This window comes from Salvelinus alpinus, chromosome 17 (genome assembly GCF_045679555.1).
Source record: "Salvelinus alpinus chromosome 17, SLU_Salpinus.1, whole genome shotgun sequence".
NCBI classification, from domain to species: Eukaryota; Metazoa; Chordata; class Actinopteri; order Salmoniformes; family Salmonidae; genus Salvelinus; species Salvelinus alpinus.
The window spans coordinates 29,127,453-29,140,485 of NC_092102.1; the positions used below are offsets into that span (position 1 = coordinate 29,127,453).

The following is a 13,033-nucleotide window of genomic DNA, read 5'->3' on the forward strand; positions in this document are numbered from 1 at the left end:
CGGACTTGAACCCAATTGAACATCTTGGTCCCGTGTGGCTCAGTTGGTAGAGCATGGCGCTTGCAACGCCAGGGTTGTGGGTTCATTCCCCACGGGGGGACCAGGATGAATATGTATGAACTTTCCAATTTGTAAGTCGCTCTGGATAAGAGCGTCTGCTAAATGACTTAAATGTAAATGTAATCTTGGAGAGACCTGAAAATAGCTTTGCATCAACACTCCTCATCCAACCTGACAGAGGTTGAGAGGATCTGCAGAGAAGAATGGGAGAAACTCCCCAAATACAGGTGTACCATGCTGGTAGCGTCATAGCCAAGAAGACTCCAAGCTGTAATTGCTGCCAAAGGCGCTTCAACAAAGTACTGAGTAAAGGGTCTGAATACTTATGTAAATGTAATATTTCATTTTCTTAAATTTTTAAAATATTTTTTACAAAAGGCAAAACAACTGTTTTTGTTTTGTTATTATGGGTTATTGTGTGTAGATGAGATTTTTTTTTTCATCCATTTTAGAACAAGGCTGTAATGTAACAAAATGTGGAGAAAGTCAAGGGTTCTGAATACATTCCGAATGCACTGTAATAACACTGTGATTTATTTAACCCTCTGATGATAAAGTGTCACCTCTACCCTAACAGGAAGTCTTTCATGCTGTGGTGAGGTAATTTCCTGTCGGTCCACCAGCCAGCAGGCCAGCTGGCAGCACATTCAAGCCCATACTTGTTTTGTTTTAAAAGGAGAGAGAAAAAAAATGAAACTATACTCAAATCCCATGTGTTTTCAACGACGTAAAGCCAACTGGATCATTTGCCATCCCTATAACCACTCCCCCTTCCCCCCAAACCCCCTAACTTCAGTTCCCCTCCGATGACATCAGTCAAGTGTAACAGATTGGACAGAGAGCAGCCTGTGAGACAGACACAGCAGTGGCCTCAAGCAGACCCTCACGCCTCTGTTAGAACGCTAGAGGATACAAACAACAAGATGGTATGTGATGGACAAACAGCTGAGAACTATGTTTCAGATTCACTGTGGAAAACCGCTCTCTTCCTCTTAGCCATTTCTAGCTCCTCTCTCACTCCTCACTCTCCACTGTATTCCCCCGTCTCCCATCTCTGGCCTCTCTCTTTTTTCTCTCCCGCCTCTCTCTCTCCGCTTGTATGTGTTGCTCAATGTTTCATAATTTCTCTACGCAGCTGCCTAGTCAGCCCAGAGATAGTGTACAGGGACAGCTGGGCTGTATATTAAGACTGTGAGAGAAAGAGAAAGGACACAGAAAGACACTGACTTCGGTCTCTCTCCCAAATACCAAACCCACAAACATGTACAAATGTGTTAATTCAAGAATAATATAAAAACCCAATGATGAGAGAATAGATTCTTTATTTTCAACAAACATTTATTTGTGGTCTATATGACAAACAGAAGGAAATGAGATCTCAGCTGAACAGGGTACATGGTTGGAAAAGAACAACCCCAAAACCCCCTAAAAATCTAAATCCCGTTCCATTTCTTCTTATCTTTCTTTTTTTAAATGAGTCTATGTACAAAGACATAGTGTCTGTAGAAAGGGAGAGAGCTACATACTTCAACAGTCAGCTCATAGCTACAGTAGACATTCAGCTTTATTCTCTACGCAGGATAGAAAGAGTACAAATAATATTTTGATGTATCCTTTTCAAGTAACAATACAAGCAATGATTTTTTTGTTTCATTTTCAGTCATTGCATTCTCTTTTTCCCAAGAGTCAATGTATTAGAAAGAAAGGAAATATATAAAGCGAATATACAGGCAATCTTTCAGTAATAATTTAGCTAATATTATTAAAAGCGTAAGCTAATTCATGTACATATTGCTAGGCATTGTGATGTGACAGTGGACAGTGTGGATGGGGAGGTGATATCATGCAGTTTGCTTAAGGATAGATGAACAATGACATGGTACAGTGGCATTGCCCTCTCATGCCTAGCAGTATCTCTCTCTGTGATTGGACCGTTGCTTTAGACTGAACCAAGGCTCTCTCCTGTCATTGGCTACCTGCTGTGTGACCAGCTACTGTTACCTGAGGGGGAGGAGCCTAACATATGTACCTGACAGACAGGTAGAAAGGCTATATTAGACCGAAACTATTTAAAAAACAATAGGAAAGACCTTTACTGTAAACATAAAACCCGAAGTGTATTAAGAAGAAGCATATCATCATATTTTCAATTCCCTTTTAAAATGTACATAATTATGACTTCACTTCCATTCATGTGCTCAGTTACTTGTTTTAGGAACGTAGAACAGCAAAGTGGTTTTGGATACTGTATAACACTTTATTGTGTTTTGCTAACTGCTGCTGCTCACCGATAAATTTTTATTTTAGAAAGGTTCTTACTGACAACACAACAAACATGGTGGGTCTCGGGCAGGTAGTTAGGTACAAGTGACAGCCTTGCATTTAGTTCTTCCAGGTCAAAGGGCAGAGGAGGCCAGGGAGGTAGCGTAACGGGTATGGCAGCAGCTTTTATCAAAGGCAGGAGGAACCAGACCAGTTAAGTCTGTCTGTGTGGACTGGAATCATGCTTGTCAGTGGTTGGATGGCTGGGCCTGTGAGAAACTGTGGGTTTGAACCACAAGTACATTTAAAGACTTTGAGAGGCCTGCTACTGTAATGCCCTATTTAAAGAGACGAGTCATCATTTCCTTCTTACAACAAGAAGAAACACACAAAAGAGCCTGCTGACTGCCCATGCTAACTCAGCTTCTAGGGAGGGAAAGAGAGAGACTGAGAGAGACTGAGAGAGCGAGAGAGAGTGGTGTGTGTATGTGCCTGTTACATGATCAGTGAGGCTCTCAGGGGTAGCGGCTAAATCCATTTTTACGACAGTGACATGCTCATCATTAAGGCACCTGCCAGGGACTGACTCCTAACCAATAGCCATTTAAATAGAATACTATGTGCCAATATAGCAAAGCTGAGTCATTTTTCTTACATAAAAGCCTTGTAAAAAGCACTTTTTAAAATAACAGAATCTGCACTATTAGTCCAGCACCATTGCAATCCGAGAGAAAAACAAACATATATAAACATTTATAAAAAACAAATCAAAATAATTTACTTCTCTGAAAAAAGTTCCTTGGTATCAAAAGAAAGTAAACCATTCGCTCTCTCTCTGTGCTTTTAAGAGTTGCTGATGGTGTGTTACTTCAGAATGATGTACTTAAGAGTACAGGTTATATCTCCCTTGTGTCTAAAATTATTACATGAACAATGGTGTCCGTTGAAAAGGTCTTGGGTTGTTGTTCTGACGTGCGGTTTGGTGCGCGCTGACCTAGTCTAACAGGCACTTCAAAGTCAACACCACAACAGTCACCATATTAACAGACTGATTGACAGCTATCAGACCTTAGAGAGACACTGAAATAGATGGAATACACCAAATCTAACTAGACAACTTCTCAGACTCTGATTTAATATAAAGGTACAACAAACTCTCTTCAAAACTGAGGCCTTTGTTCTCTCCATTTTCACAATGTTGTTTATTCATAAGAAACATTACACATACAGTACCAGTCAAAGGTTTGGACACACCTACTCATTCAAGGGTTTTTCTTTATTTTTACTATTTTCTACATTGTAGAATAATAGTGACGACATCAAAACTTTGAAATAACACATAGTAACCTAAAAAGTGTTAAACAAATCAAATTATATTTTATATTTGAGATTCTTCAAAATAGCCACCCTTTGCCTTGATGACAGCTTTGCACACTTTTGTCATTCTCTCAACCAGCTTCATTAGGTAGTCACCTGGAATGCTTTTCTATTAACAGGTGTGCCTTGTTAAAAGTTAATTTGTAGAATTTCTTTCCTTCTTAATGCGTTTGAGCCAATCAGTTGTGTTGTGACAAAGTAGGGGTGGTATACAGAAGATAGCCCTATTTGGTAAAAGACCAAGTCCATATTATGGCAAGAACAGCTCAAATAAGCAAAGAGAAACGACAGTCCATCATTACTTTAAGACATGAAGGTCAGTCAATCTGGAAAATGTCAAGAACTTTGAAAGTTTCTTCAAGTGCAGTCGGAAAAACCATCAAACGCTATGATGAAACTGGCTCTCATGAGGACCGCCACAGGAAAGGAAGACCCAGAGTTACCTCTGCTGCAGAGGATACGTTCATTAGAGTTAACTGCACCTCAGACTGCAGCCCAAATAAATGCATCACGGGGTTCAAGTAATAGACACATCTCAACATAAACTGTTCAGAGGAGATTGCGTGAATCAGGCCTTCATGGTCGAATTGCTGCAAAGTAACCACTACTAAAGGACACCAATAAAAAGAAGAGACTTGCTTGGGCAAAGAAACACGAGCATTGGACATTAGACTGGTGGAAATTTGTACTTTGGTCTGATGAGTCAAACTTTGAGATTTTTGGTTCCAACCTCCGTGTCTTTGTGAGACGCAGAGTAGGTGAACATATGATTTTCGCATGTGTGGTTTCCACCCATCTGGTTTGCGCTTATTGGGACTATCATTTGTTTTTCAACAGGACAATGACCCAACACACATCCAGGCTGTTTAAGGGCTATTTGACCAAGAAGGAGTGTGATGGAGTGCTGCATCAGATGACCTGGCCTCCACAATCACCCGACCTCAACTCAATTGAGATGGTCCGGGATGAGTTGGACCGCAGAATGAAGGAAAAGCAGCTAACAAGCACTCAGAATATGTAGGAACTCCTTCAAGACTGTTGGAAAAGCATTCCTCATTAAGCTGGTTGAGAGAATGCCAAGAGTGTGCAAAGCTGTCAAGGCAAAGGGTGGCTACTTTGAAGAATCTAAAATATATTTTGATTTGTTTAACACTTTTTTGGTTACTACATGATTCCATATGTGTTATTGCATAGTTTTGATGTCTTCACTATTATTCTACAATGTAGAAAATAGTAAAAATAAAGAAAAACCCTTGAATGAGTAGTGTGTCCAAACTTTTGACTGGTACTGTACAATATCTCAAGACTTCAGTGGTGACATGAGAAAAGGAAGGCGCTAACCTTCTGTAGAGGACATTGTGTCCTGTTACATTTAAAGCAGGAGAAAAGAGGTCAGGAACACAGACAGTCGATGGCTGAGGATGAAGCAGAAACACTGTGCAACAACAACTGCCTTCACTATATGGGAATGTGGCAAAGGCATTCTAGAATGCTGAAAATGAGCATTCTGTCTCTCACACTCACAAACACACAGTGCACGCACACACACTCACACGTTAACAGATTAGCCAGAGTGTAATTGGAATTGTAACGTAACAAAGGAATGCATTGTCTCTCAAAATGGGACAAGTTTGTGTTTTTTCCTGGCAGGGAGTAATCTTTACAGCTGGGTTTCGATCCTCTTATACATCTACATCCTACAGTATAGTACACACAAGAGACAAAACTCATAGGGTCTCAGAGTCTTAACCACCATCCTATCAATGTGTGCCAACAACAGGCAGATTACAAACATTCAAACAACCTTTAGAAAACATAGGATCATCATATCATACGTAACATAAGGACGTAATTGTCCTACCCCTTCATTGGATGAAAGTCTTTCAGAAAAACAACAGGGAGGCAGTTGACATAAAAAATGAACATACGTTGATGAGATGTTTTTTTATGGTTGTTGGTTGATAATGGCAAGAGGTGGTCCACACCAGTAGAATCCTCTGCTTGGTGTTAGGGAGGAGGTTTGGACAGAGCTCTCCAAATGCTGGCTTGGGAAGGGACTGGTGCTGGCTTAGGAATTGGACTGGGAATAGGATTGGTACTTGGAATGGGAGCAGCTAACAAACCACCTCATATCCCTGTCGGTTGGGAAGATCCACTTTGTAGAAATCTAGTAGCCCAGTATGTGTTTTCCCTATGCAATTCCAAAAATTCCCGGGTAAAGTAGAGTGTTGTGGTTCTGACATCATATAAGACTGTCTGAATTCCTAGGTGGTCGTTTCCACAAACTGTTTGCGTGCAAAATAGCACCCTATTCCCTAAATACTGCAGTATATAGGGAGTAGTGTGTCATTACTGTTCCAGTTTGTGTGTTGTGTGTGAGGTTGTTGTCCTGCTGGTAGTTGGTAGTGGTTCTGGTGCTCAAAGAGGAATCCTAGGAGATTCTGGTCTTCCTATATCCTTGGCATTAGAATGTGCTGCTTGGGTTGATTTCCAATTCCAGACGTGTGTGTGTGTGCATGTGACAGTGGTTCTGTGTGGCAGTTTGTGAGGGATTGTGTGTATGTACAGTATGTATGTAGCAGTGTGTTGGTGTAGCCAAGATGTTTGTGTCTACGTTTTGTGACAGTACTGTAGCTTATGTGGCAGTGTGTTGGTGAGGCAGTATGTGTGTGTGTGTGTGTGTGTGTGTGTGAACGTCTGTGCTCTCTCTGATCCATCACTCATTGCCTGCATCCACTCTCTCCTCCGTTGCCGTGGGAGGCTCCTGAGAGCGGTGCATGCAGTGGCCCAGTGAATGGCGTGTGGCCGAGCGGGAGGGCCGGGCGAAGCAGGATGTAAGAGACTGGGAGTTGCAATCACACGCTGCATCCTGGGACAGGGAGGAGACATTACATTACATTACACATTGTTATAATGCAATCCAATGAAAGACAGAGCTGCTCAAATAATCTGCTTGGATATGATGTCCTGTATGTGTGTATGTGTGTTTGTGCGTGCATGTGTGTACCCCTGTCTCTGTGTGAGTATCTGTCCCTGTCTCTGTGTGTGAGTGAGTATGTGTGAGACCTACCTCCATGCTGGAGCTCAAGGTCAGGTCCCTGGCAGTGAGATCGTTAGCAGTGGCCCCCAATTCCTCCCTGGGCATCTGTCTCATGAACCTCTTGTTGACGATCTTGGTGACGCTGTCGTTCCCCACCAGCGAAACCCCGGAAAGGCACTCAGGCTTGGGCTCATCCATGGCCCCCACCTCCCTCTGCCCCCTCTCCCCTCCCCCGGGCATGGTCGTTCCGGTCCGGCCGCACACGTTCCTGAAAAACTCCTGGAAGGGGCCGTATTTCTGGGCTCCGGTGTCTGGTCCAGGGCCAGAGGGCTTCCCTGCTGCCTGGCGGGCTGGGCTGGCCCCTGGCTCACTCTTCCACAGGGACTCTACGCTGCCGGAGTGTTCCACCACGCTGAACAGGCTGGACAGGCCATCGTTGAGGCCGCTGAGCACAGGGCTGTCCCTGGTGGTGGTGGAACGGGCCCAGGCCGAGCCGCTGGAGGTCGAGGACCGCTGGTGGAGGTTCCACAGGCTGCGGTCTCTGGAAGAAGCCGAGGACAATCCTCCTCCGTCCAGCTTGGAGGAGGAGGCGGAAATGCGTCGCTGTAGCTTGGGGGAGCCGAACTTGGGTGAGCAGCAAGGCCTGTCGATGCGGCTGTGCACCTTATCCAGTGATGAGGAGATGTGGCGCGAGCGGGCCGAGGCCAGCGACGACGAGGGCCGGAGGGACCAGGAGGATTTGGTGTGGAAGCCCCCCACCCCCCGAGACCCGAGCCCATCCGTCTGCAGCCCCACGCTCACAAACTGGACCGTCTGGGTGGAGCGGCTAGACACCCCCACCGTCTGGCTGCTCACATCCTTGCTGCACTTCCTCTCCAGAGAGCTGGAGCGGATGGCCTGGCGTACGCAGTTGGTCATCTCCTTCATGTCATCCGAGAGGTTGGCAGAGATCTCCAGGCCGTGGAAGGGCGCCCCCCCCGCGCCACCGCTGCTGTTCTCCAGAAGGTCCCTGTGCTGCTTGGACAGAGAGCTCAACCACTGGTCATAGGACGAAGAGGAGGAGGAGGAGGGAGGTTGGCCCCCCAGGGCCACAGCATCTGAGGGAGTTGAAGCCCGAGACAGGTGGCCTTGCTGGGCTTGAGGTTTGTCCTGCTTCTCCTTGGCCAGCCGGCTCTCCATACGTCGCATGGTAGGGGGGCTGTAGTAGATGCGGATGCCGGTCTTGTCGGGGGCCGTGTAGCTCCTCTGGATGCTCTCCAGGTCCAGGAAACTGCTGGGGGAGCTGGGGCAGTCCCACGTCTTGAAGGGGGCATCACCCTGCTCCATCAGAGCCATCTCATTGGTCAGGTACTTCCAGTTCTTCCTGGTGAGGTCACCCGGGTCTGTGTGGGTTAGAAGGGAAGGGGCCTGGGTGCTCGGCTGGTCCTTCTCTCCCTCCTCATTGGCTGTACCGTTGACCTCCTGACCCGGAAGGAAAGGACAGGCCTCCAGCAGACCCTCCAACATGGACGGGATGGACTTGGTACTGATAGAAAAAAAATTATATCACTAAACATGATCGTTTTATTTTTCAGCTATGACTATACATTTTTCATGATCTTTGAAAAAGAGCTTTTTGCACATTAAATACATATGTTACCTTGATAAATTGGTTCCATTTGTAACAACGTCCAGTGCAGTTTTTGTTTCAGGGGTGGTTTTGTAGTGCAGAGACTGTGAGGGAGAAAACAAGGAGACATTTTTTGTTTCCTGTCCAGCCAGTCCGGTAGTTTTATAGGCAATGTTTAATGGAGGACATGAGGATGTGGCCATCATCTAGGAGTTACAGTATTTATCCCTGACAAAGGCCTTGCTGTCCCTGTAATGATGCTGACTCAGGAGCTTTCAGCTCACAGGGAGATGAGCTCACACACACACACACATAAAAACACATATTTCCTCTCAGGGGGGGAGGGAGGAAAGAGGAGAGGGGAGGGAGAGAGGGTAGGGGAGAGAGGAGGGGAGGGAAGAGGAGAGGGGAGGGAGAGAGGGTAGGGGAGAGAGGAGGGGAGGGAAGAGGAGAGGGGAGGGAGAGAGGGGAGGGGAGAGAGGAGGGGAGGAAAGAGGAGAGGGGAGGGAGAGAGGGTAGGGGAGAGAGGAGAGGAGGGAAGAGTAGAGGGGAGGGAGAGAGGAGGGGAGGAAAGAGGAGAGGGGAAGGAGAGAGGGTAGGGGAGAGAGGAGGGGAGGGAAGAGGAGAGGGGAGGGAGAGAGGGGAGGGGAGAGAGGAGGGGAGGAAAGAGGAGAGGGGAGGGAGAGAGGGTAGGGGAGAGAGGAGAGGAGGGAAGAGGAGAGGGGAGGGAGAGAGGGTAGGGGAGAGAGGAGGGGAGGGAAGAGGAGAGGGGAGGGAGAGAGGGGAGGGGAGAGAGGAGGGGAGAGGAGAGGGGAGGGAGAGAGGGGAGGGGAGAGAGGAGGGGAAGGAAGAGGAGAGGGGAGGGAGAGAGGGGAGGGGAGAGAGGGAGGGGGGAGAGAGGAGGGGAGGAAAGAGGAGAGGGTAGGGGAGAGAGGGTAGGGGAGAGAGGAGAGGAGGGAAGAGGAGAGGGGAGGGAGAGAGGGGAGGGGAGAGAGGAGAGGAGGGAAGAGGAGAGGGGAGGGAGAGAGGGTAGGGGAGAGAGGAGAGGAGGGAAGAGTAGAGGGGAGGGAGAGAGGAGGGGAGGGAGAGAGGGTAGGGGAGAGAGGAGAGGAGGGAAGAGTAGAGGGGAGGAAAGAGGAGAGGGGAGGGAGAGAGGGTAGGGGAGAGAGGAGAGGAGGGAAGAGTAGAGGGGAGGGAGAGAGGAGGGGAGGAAAGAGGAGAGGGGAAGGAGAGAGGGTAGGGGAGAGAGGAGGGGAGGGAAGAGGAGAGGGGAGGGAGAGAGGGGAGGGGAGAGAGGAGGGGAGGAAAGAGGAGAGGGGAGGGAGAGAGGGTAGGGGAGAGAGGAGAGGAGGGAAGAGGAGAGGGGAGGGAGAGAGGGTAGGGGAGAGAGGAGGGGAGGGAAGAGGAGAGGGGAGGGAGAGAGGGGAGGGGAGAGAGGAGGGGAGAGGAGAGGGGAGGGAGAGAGGGGAGGGGAGAGAGGAGGGGAAGGAAGAGGAGAGGGGAGGGAGAGAGGGGAGGGGAGAGAGGGGGGGGGAGAGAGGAGGGGAGGAAAGAGGAGAGGGTAGGGGAGAGAGGGTAGGGGAGAGAGGAGAGGAGGGAAGAGGAGAGGGGAGGGAGAGAGGGGAGGGGAGAGAGGAGAGGAGGGAAGAGGAGAGGGGAGGGAGAGAGGGGAGGGGAGGGAGGAGGGGAGGGAAGAGGAAAGGGGAGGGAGAGAGGGTAGGGGAGAGAGGAGGGGATGGAAAAGGAGAGGGGAGGGAGAGAGGGGAGGGGAGAGAGGAGGGGAGGGAAGAGGAAAGGGGAGGGAGAGAGGGAGGGGAGAGGGGAGGGAGAGAGGGGAGAGAGGAGGGTAGGGAAGAGGAGAGGGGAGGGAGAGAGGGAGGGAAGAGGAGAGGGGAGAGAGGGAGGGGAGGGAAGAGGAGGGGAGGAAAGAGGAGAGGGGAGGGGAGGGAGAGAGGGTAGGGGAGAGAAGAGGGTAGGGAAGAGGAGAGGGGAGGGAGAGAGGGAGGGAAGAGGAGAGGGGAGGGAGAGAGGGTAGGGGAGAGAGGAGGGTAGGGAAGAGGAGAGGGGAGGGGGAGAGGGAGGGAAGAGGAGAGGGAGAGAGGGGAGGGGAGGGAAGAGGAGAGGGGAGGGAAGAGGAGAGGGGAGGGAGAGAGGGGAGGGGAGAGAGGAGGGTAGGGAAGAGGAGAGGGGAGGGAGAGAGGGTAGGGGAGAGAGGAGGGTAGGGAAGAGGAGAGGGGAGGTAGAGAGGGTAGGGGAGAGAGGAGGGGAGGGGAGAGGAGAGGGGAGGGAGAGAGGAGGCGAGGGGAGAGGCGAGGGGAGAGGAGAGGGAGGGAGAGAGGGTAGGGGAGAGAGGAGGGGAGGGAAGAGGAGAGGGGAGGGAGAGAGGGTAGGGGAGAGAGGAGAGGAGGGAAGAGGAGAGGGGAGGGAGAGAGGGTAGGGGAGAGAGGAGGGGAGGGAAGAGGAGAGGGGAGGGAGAGAGGGTAGGGGAGAGAGGAGGGTAGGGAAGAGGAGAGGGGAGGGAGAGAGGGGAGGGAAGAGGAGAGGGGAGGGAGAGAGGGTAGGGGAGAGAGGAGGGAAGAAGAGAGGGTAGGGGAGAGAGGAGGGTAGGGAAGAGGAGAGGGAGAGAGGGGAGGGGAGAGAGGAGGGAAGAGGAGAGGGGAGGGAGAGAGGGTAGGGGAGAGAGGAGGGGAGGGAAGAGGAGAGGGGAGGGAGAGAGGGTAGGGGAGAGGGTAGGGAAGAGGAGAGGGGAGGGAGAGAGGAAGGATGGGGTGGTTCAAATGAATCCTACAGTACATGACTGCTGTATTTTGATGCACAATGCAAATGTGACTGACTGACAGAGAAGCAACAGTTGGGCTACGACAGATAGGAGAAAAGAGTAGCGAGAGAAAGAGGCGTCTGTCTGAAATAATGACATGTCCTCTTGTGTGCTTGGCCTCAGTGCTATGTTCCAGTGCCGTTTTCTGACACAATAAGTATTGGAGTGCGAGAGACCTATTTTCCAAGACCAGCCAGTCAGTTTCGGGACAGACTGGATGACAGCCAGACAGACACAGGTAATGAGGCTGTGCTGGTAGAAGAGCCAGTCAGACTATACCACACACACACACACACACACACACACACACACACCCTCCAGTGTGGTCTGGCCATGCAGCAGACACACTCATGTTCAGCAGCATGTTGTCTCTCCCTGCATTCCTCTACTGGCCAGTTATCCCTAACCCCTCTATGGAAAACACTAAACCACTAGTCCCAGAGTACAGTAATGCATACACGCCAACAATGTCCTACCAGTGACATTAACCTTCCTTTCCACCCCAACAAAAGACCACACAGAGAAAAAAATAGCCAAAGATGACGAGGAGAAAGGAGGACAATTAGGATAGTCACTAGACGCTACAAGGGTAGTTAGTGTCACTCTCAGTACTCACTACATGGCTAAGCTATAATACTAGACCATGCTATAATAGAATAGAGTGTAGAGCAGAATATAAGCTTATCAGGACTGAGGTGCCAATAATCCAGTTACCATCTTGCACTGTAGCCTCTGCTCCCACTGGCCCCTCTCCTGACTGAAATGCTCTAGGAGCTCCAGCTTCTCGCGGTTCCAGTTCCTCTCGCCCATCTGCAGCTGCTTGGTCAGGTCCATGACGGCTGCATATGAGTCGGCCAGGAGGTGCTGGTGCTCCTCACGCTCCCTCTTCAGTGCCACCTTCAGGTCGGGAGGTCCTTGGAGGTCCTTCTCCCCCCCGGCCAGGGCAGCCATACCCACCTTGCTCTCCAGCTGGGGGGGAGGGTGACAGAGAGAGGGTTGGTGAAGTTGGTGAGGCTGGTGATTATGTGACACTATGGGGGATGTTGTGCTTGTTCCATGCATGTTTGAGCAGCTAAATTACATGTATATGTGATGACGTAATACCAAAAGTAATGAATACCCAAATGCTCAACAAACACATCCTACTCTCTTTATGATTAACACACCAGATACATTTATTTTATTTTCCTTTCTTTGTTTCCATCTCTGAAAACACTAACATTTTTATCTGAAGATCTAAACAGACTATTAGCTTTTAAGTATTCCTCCCTCTATAAAACGAGACATGGAGCGAGGCACTTAATGAGAAAGCCTATAAATAAAGAACAGCAGCAGATGCCTCTTGTGTGTGTGTTACTTTTAAGTCATCCTTCCCTTGTTTCTAAGATTGATGAGTTTACAGGTTCTCTTCCGTCACATTAAAAGACAACAGCTAAAGACGCCCGCTACGTTTCTCCCATCCTCTCCCTCCTCTCCTCTCCTCTCCTTCCTCTCCCTCCTCTCCAATTGCCCCATTAGAATGAATCAAGCAGTGCTTCAAAGCTGAGGCGATTGCTCTTTATTTCTTTTACGAGTCTGTCTCGTTTTTTTTCTCGTATTTGAAGTCACAGCTTTCGGGGGAGAGAGCCCCATCAATCGCCATGGTGCCTGAGGATGACTGCAGGTTTCTGCCTTTTATGGTGCTAATGGAGGAGTCTGGGTGGTCTTTCGGACGACTATGCCATTCTTCTCCGACGGCGACGGAAGCGTTGATCTCGTCTGATGATGAATATCCATAATGAGTTATATTGGTGAGGCGTTGCGGGGCTGTGACTTAATGGTTGTCTGCAGGTTTACAGCACAGAGAAAGACATTTGCTCTGAACGCT

The 13,033-nt window shown here is 49.1% G+C and overlaps 1 protein-coding gene across 5 annotated transcripts in view; it reads right to left on the reverse strand.

Annotated features, from left to right (window-relative positions):
• Window positions 1–1,365: 1,365 nt before the first annotated feature.
• The window catches only part of LOC139542713 (microtubule cross-linking factor 2-like), a 77,999-nt gene continuing 66,331 nt past the window's right edge, over window positions 1,366–13,033 (reverse strand). For all 5 annotated transcript variants that reach the window (XM_071348481.1, XM_071348484.1, XM_071348482.1 and 2 more), the window contains 4 exons: window positions 11,881–12,135; window positions 8,379–8,452; window positions 6,770–8,264; window positions 1,366–6,568 (listed from right to left, as the gene is read on the reverse strand). In XM_071348481.1, the coding sequence (XP_071204582.1) occupies window positions 6,416–6,568; window positions 6,770–8,264; window positions 8,379–8,452; window positions 11,881–12,135 (1,977 nt within the window). In that variant the 3' untranslated portion in view covers window positions 1,366–6,415. The remainder of the gene's footprint in view (window positions 6,569–6,769; window positions 8,265–8,378; window positions 8,453–11,880; window positions 12,136–13,033) is intronic.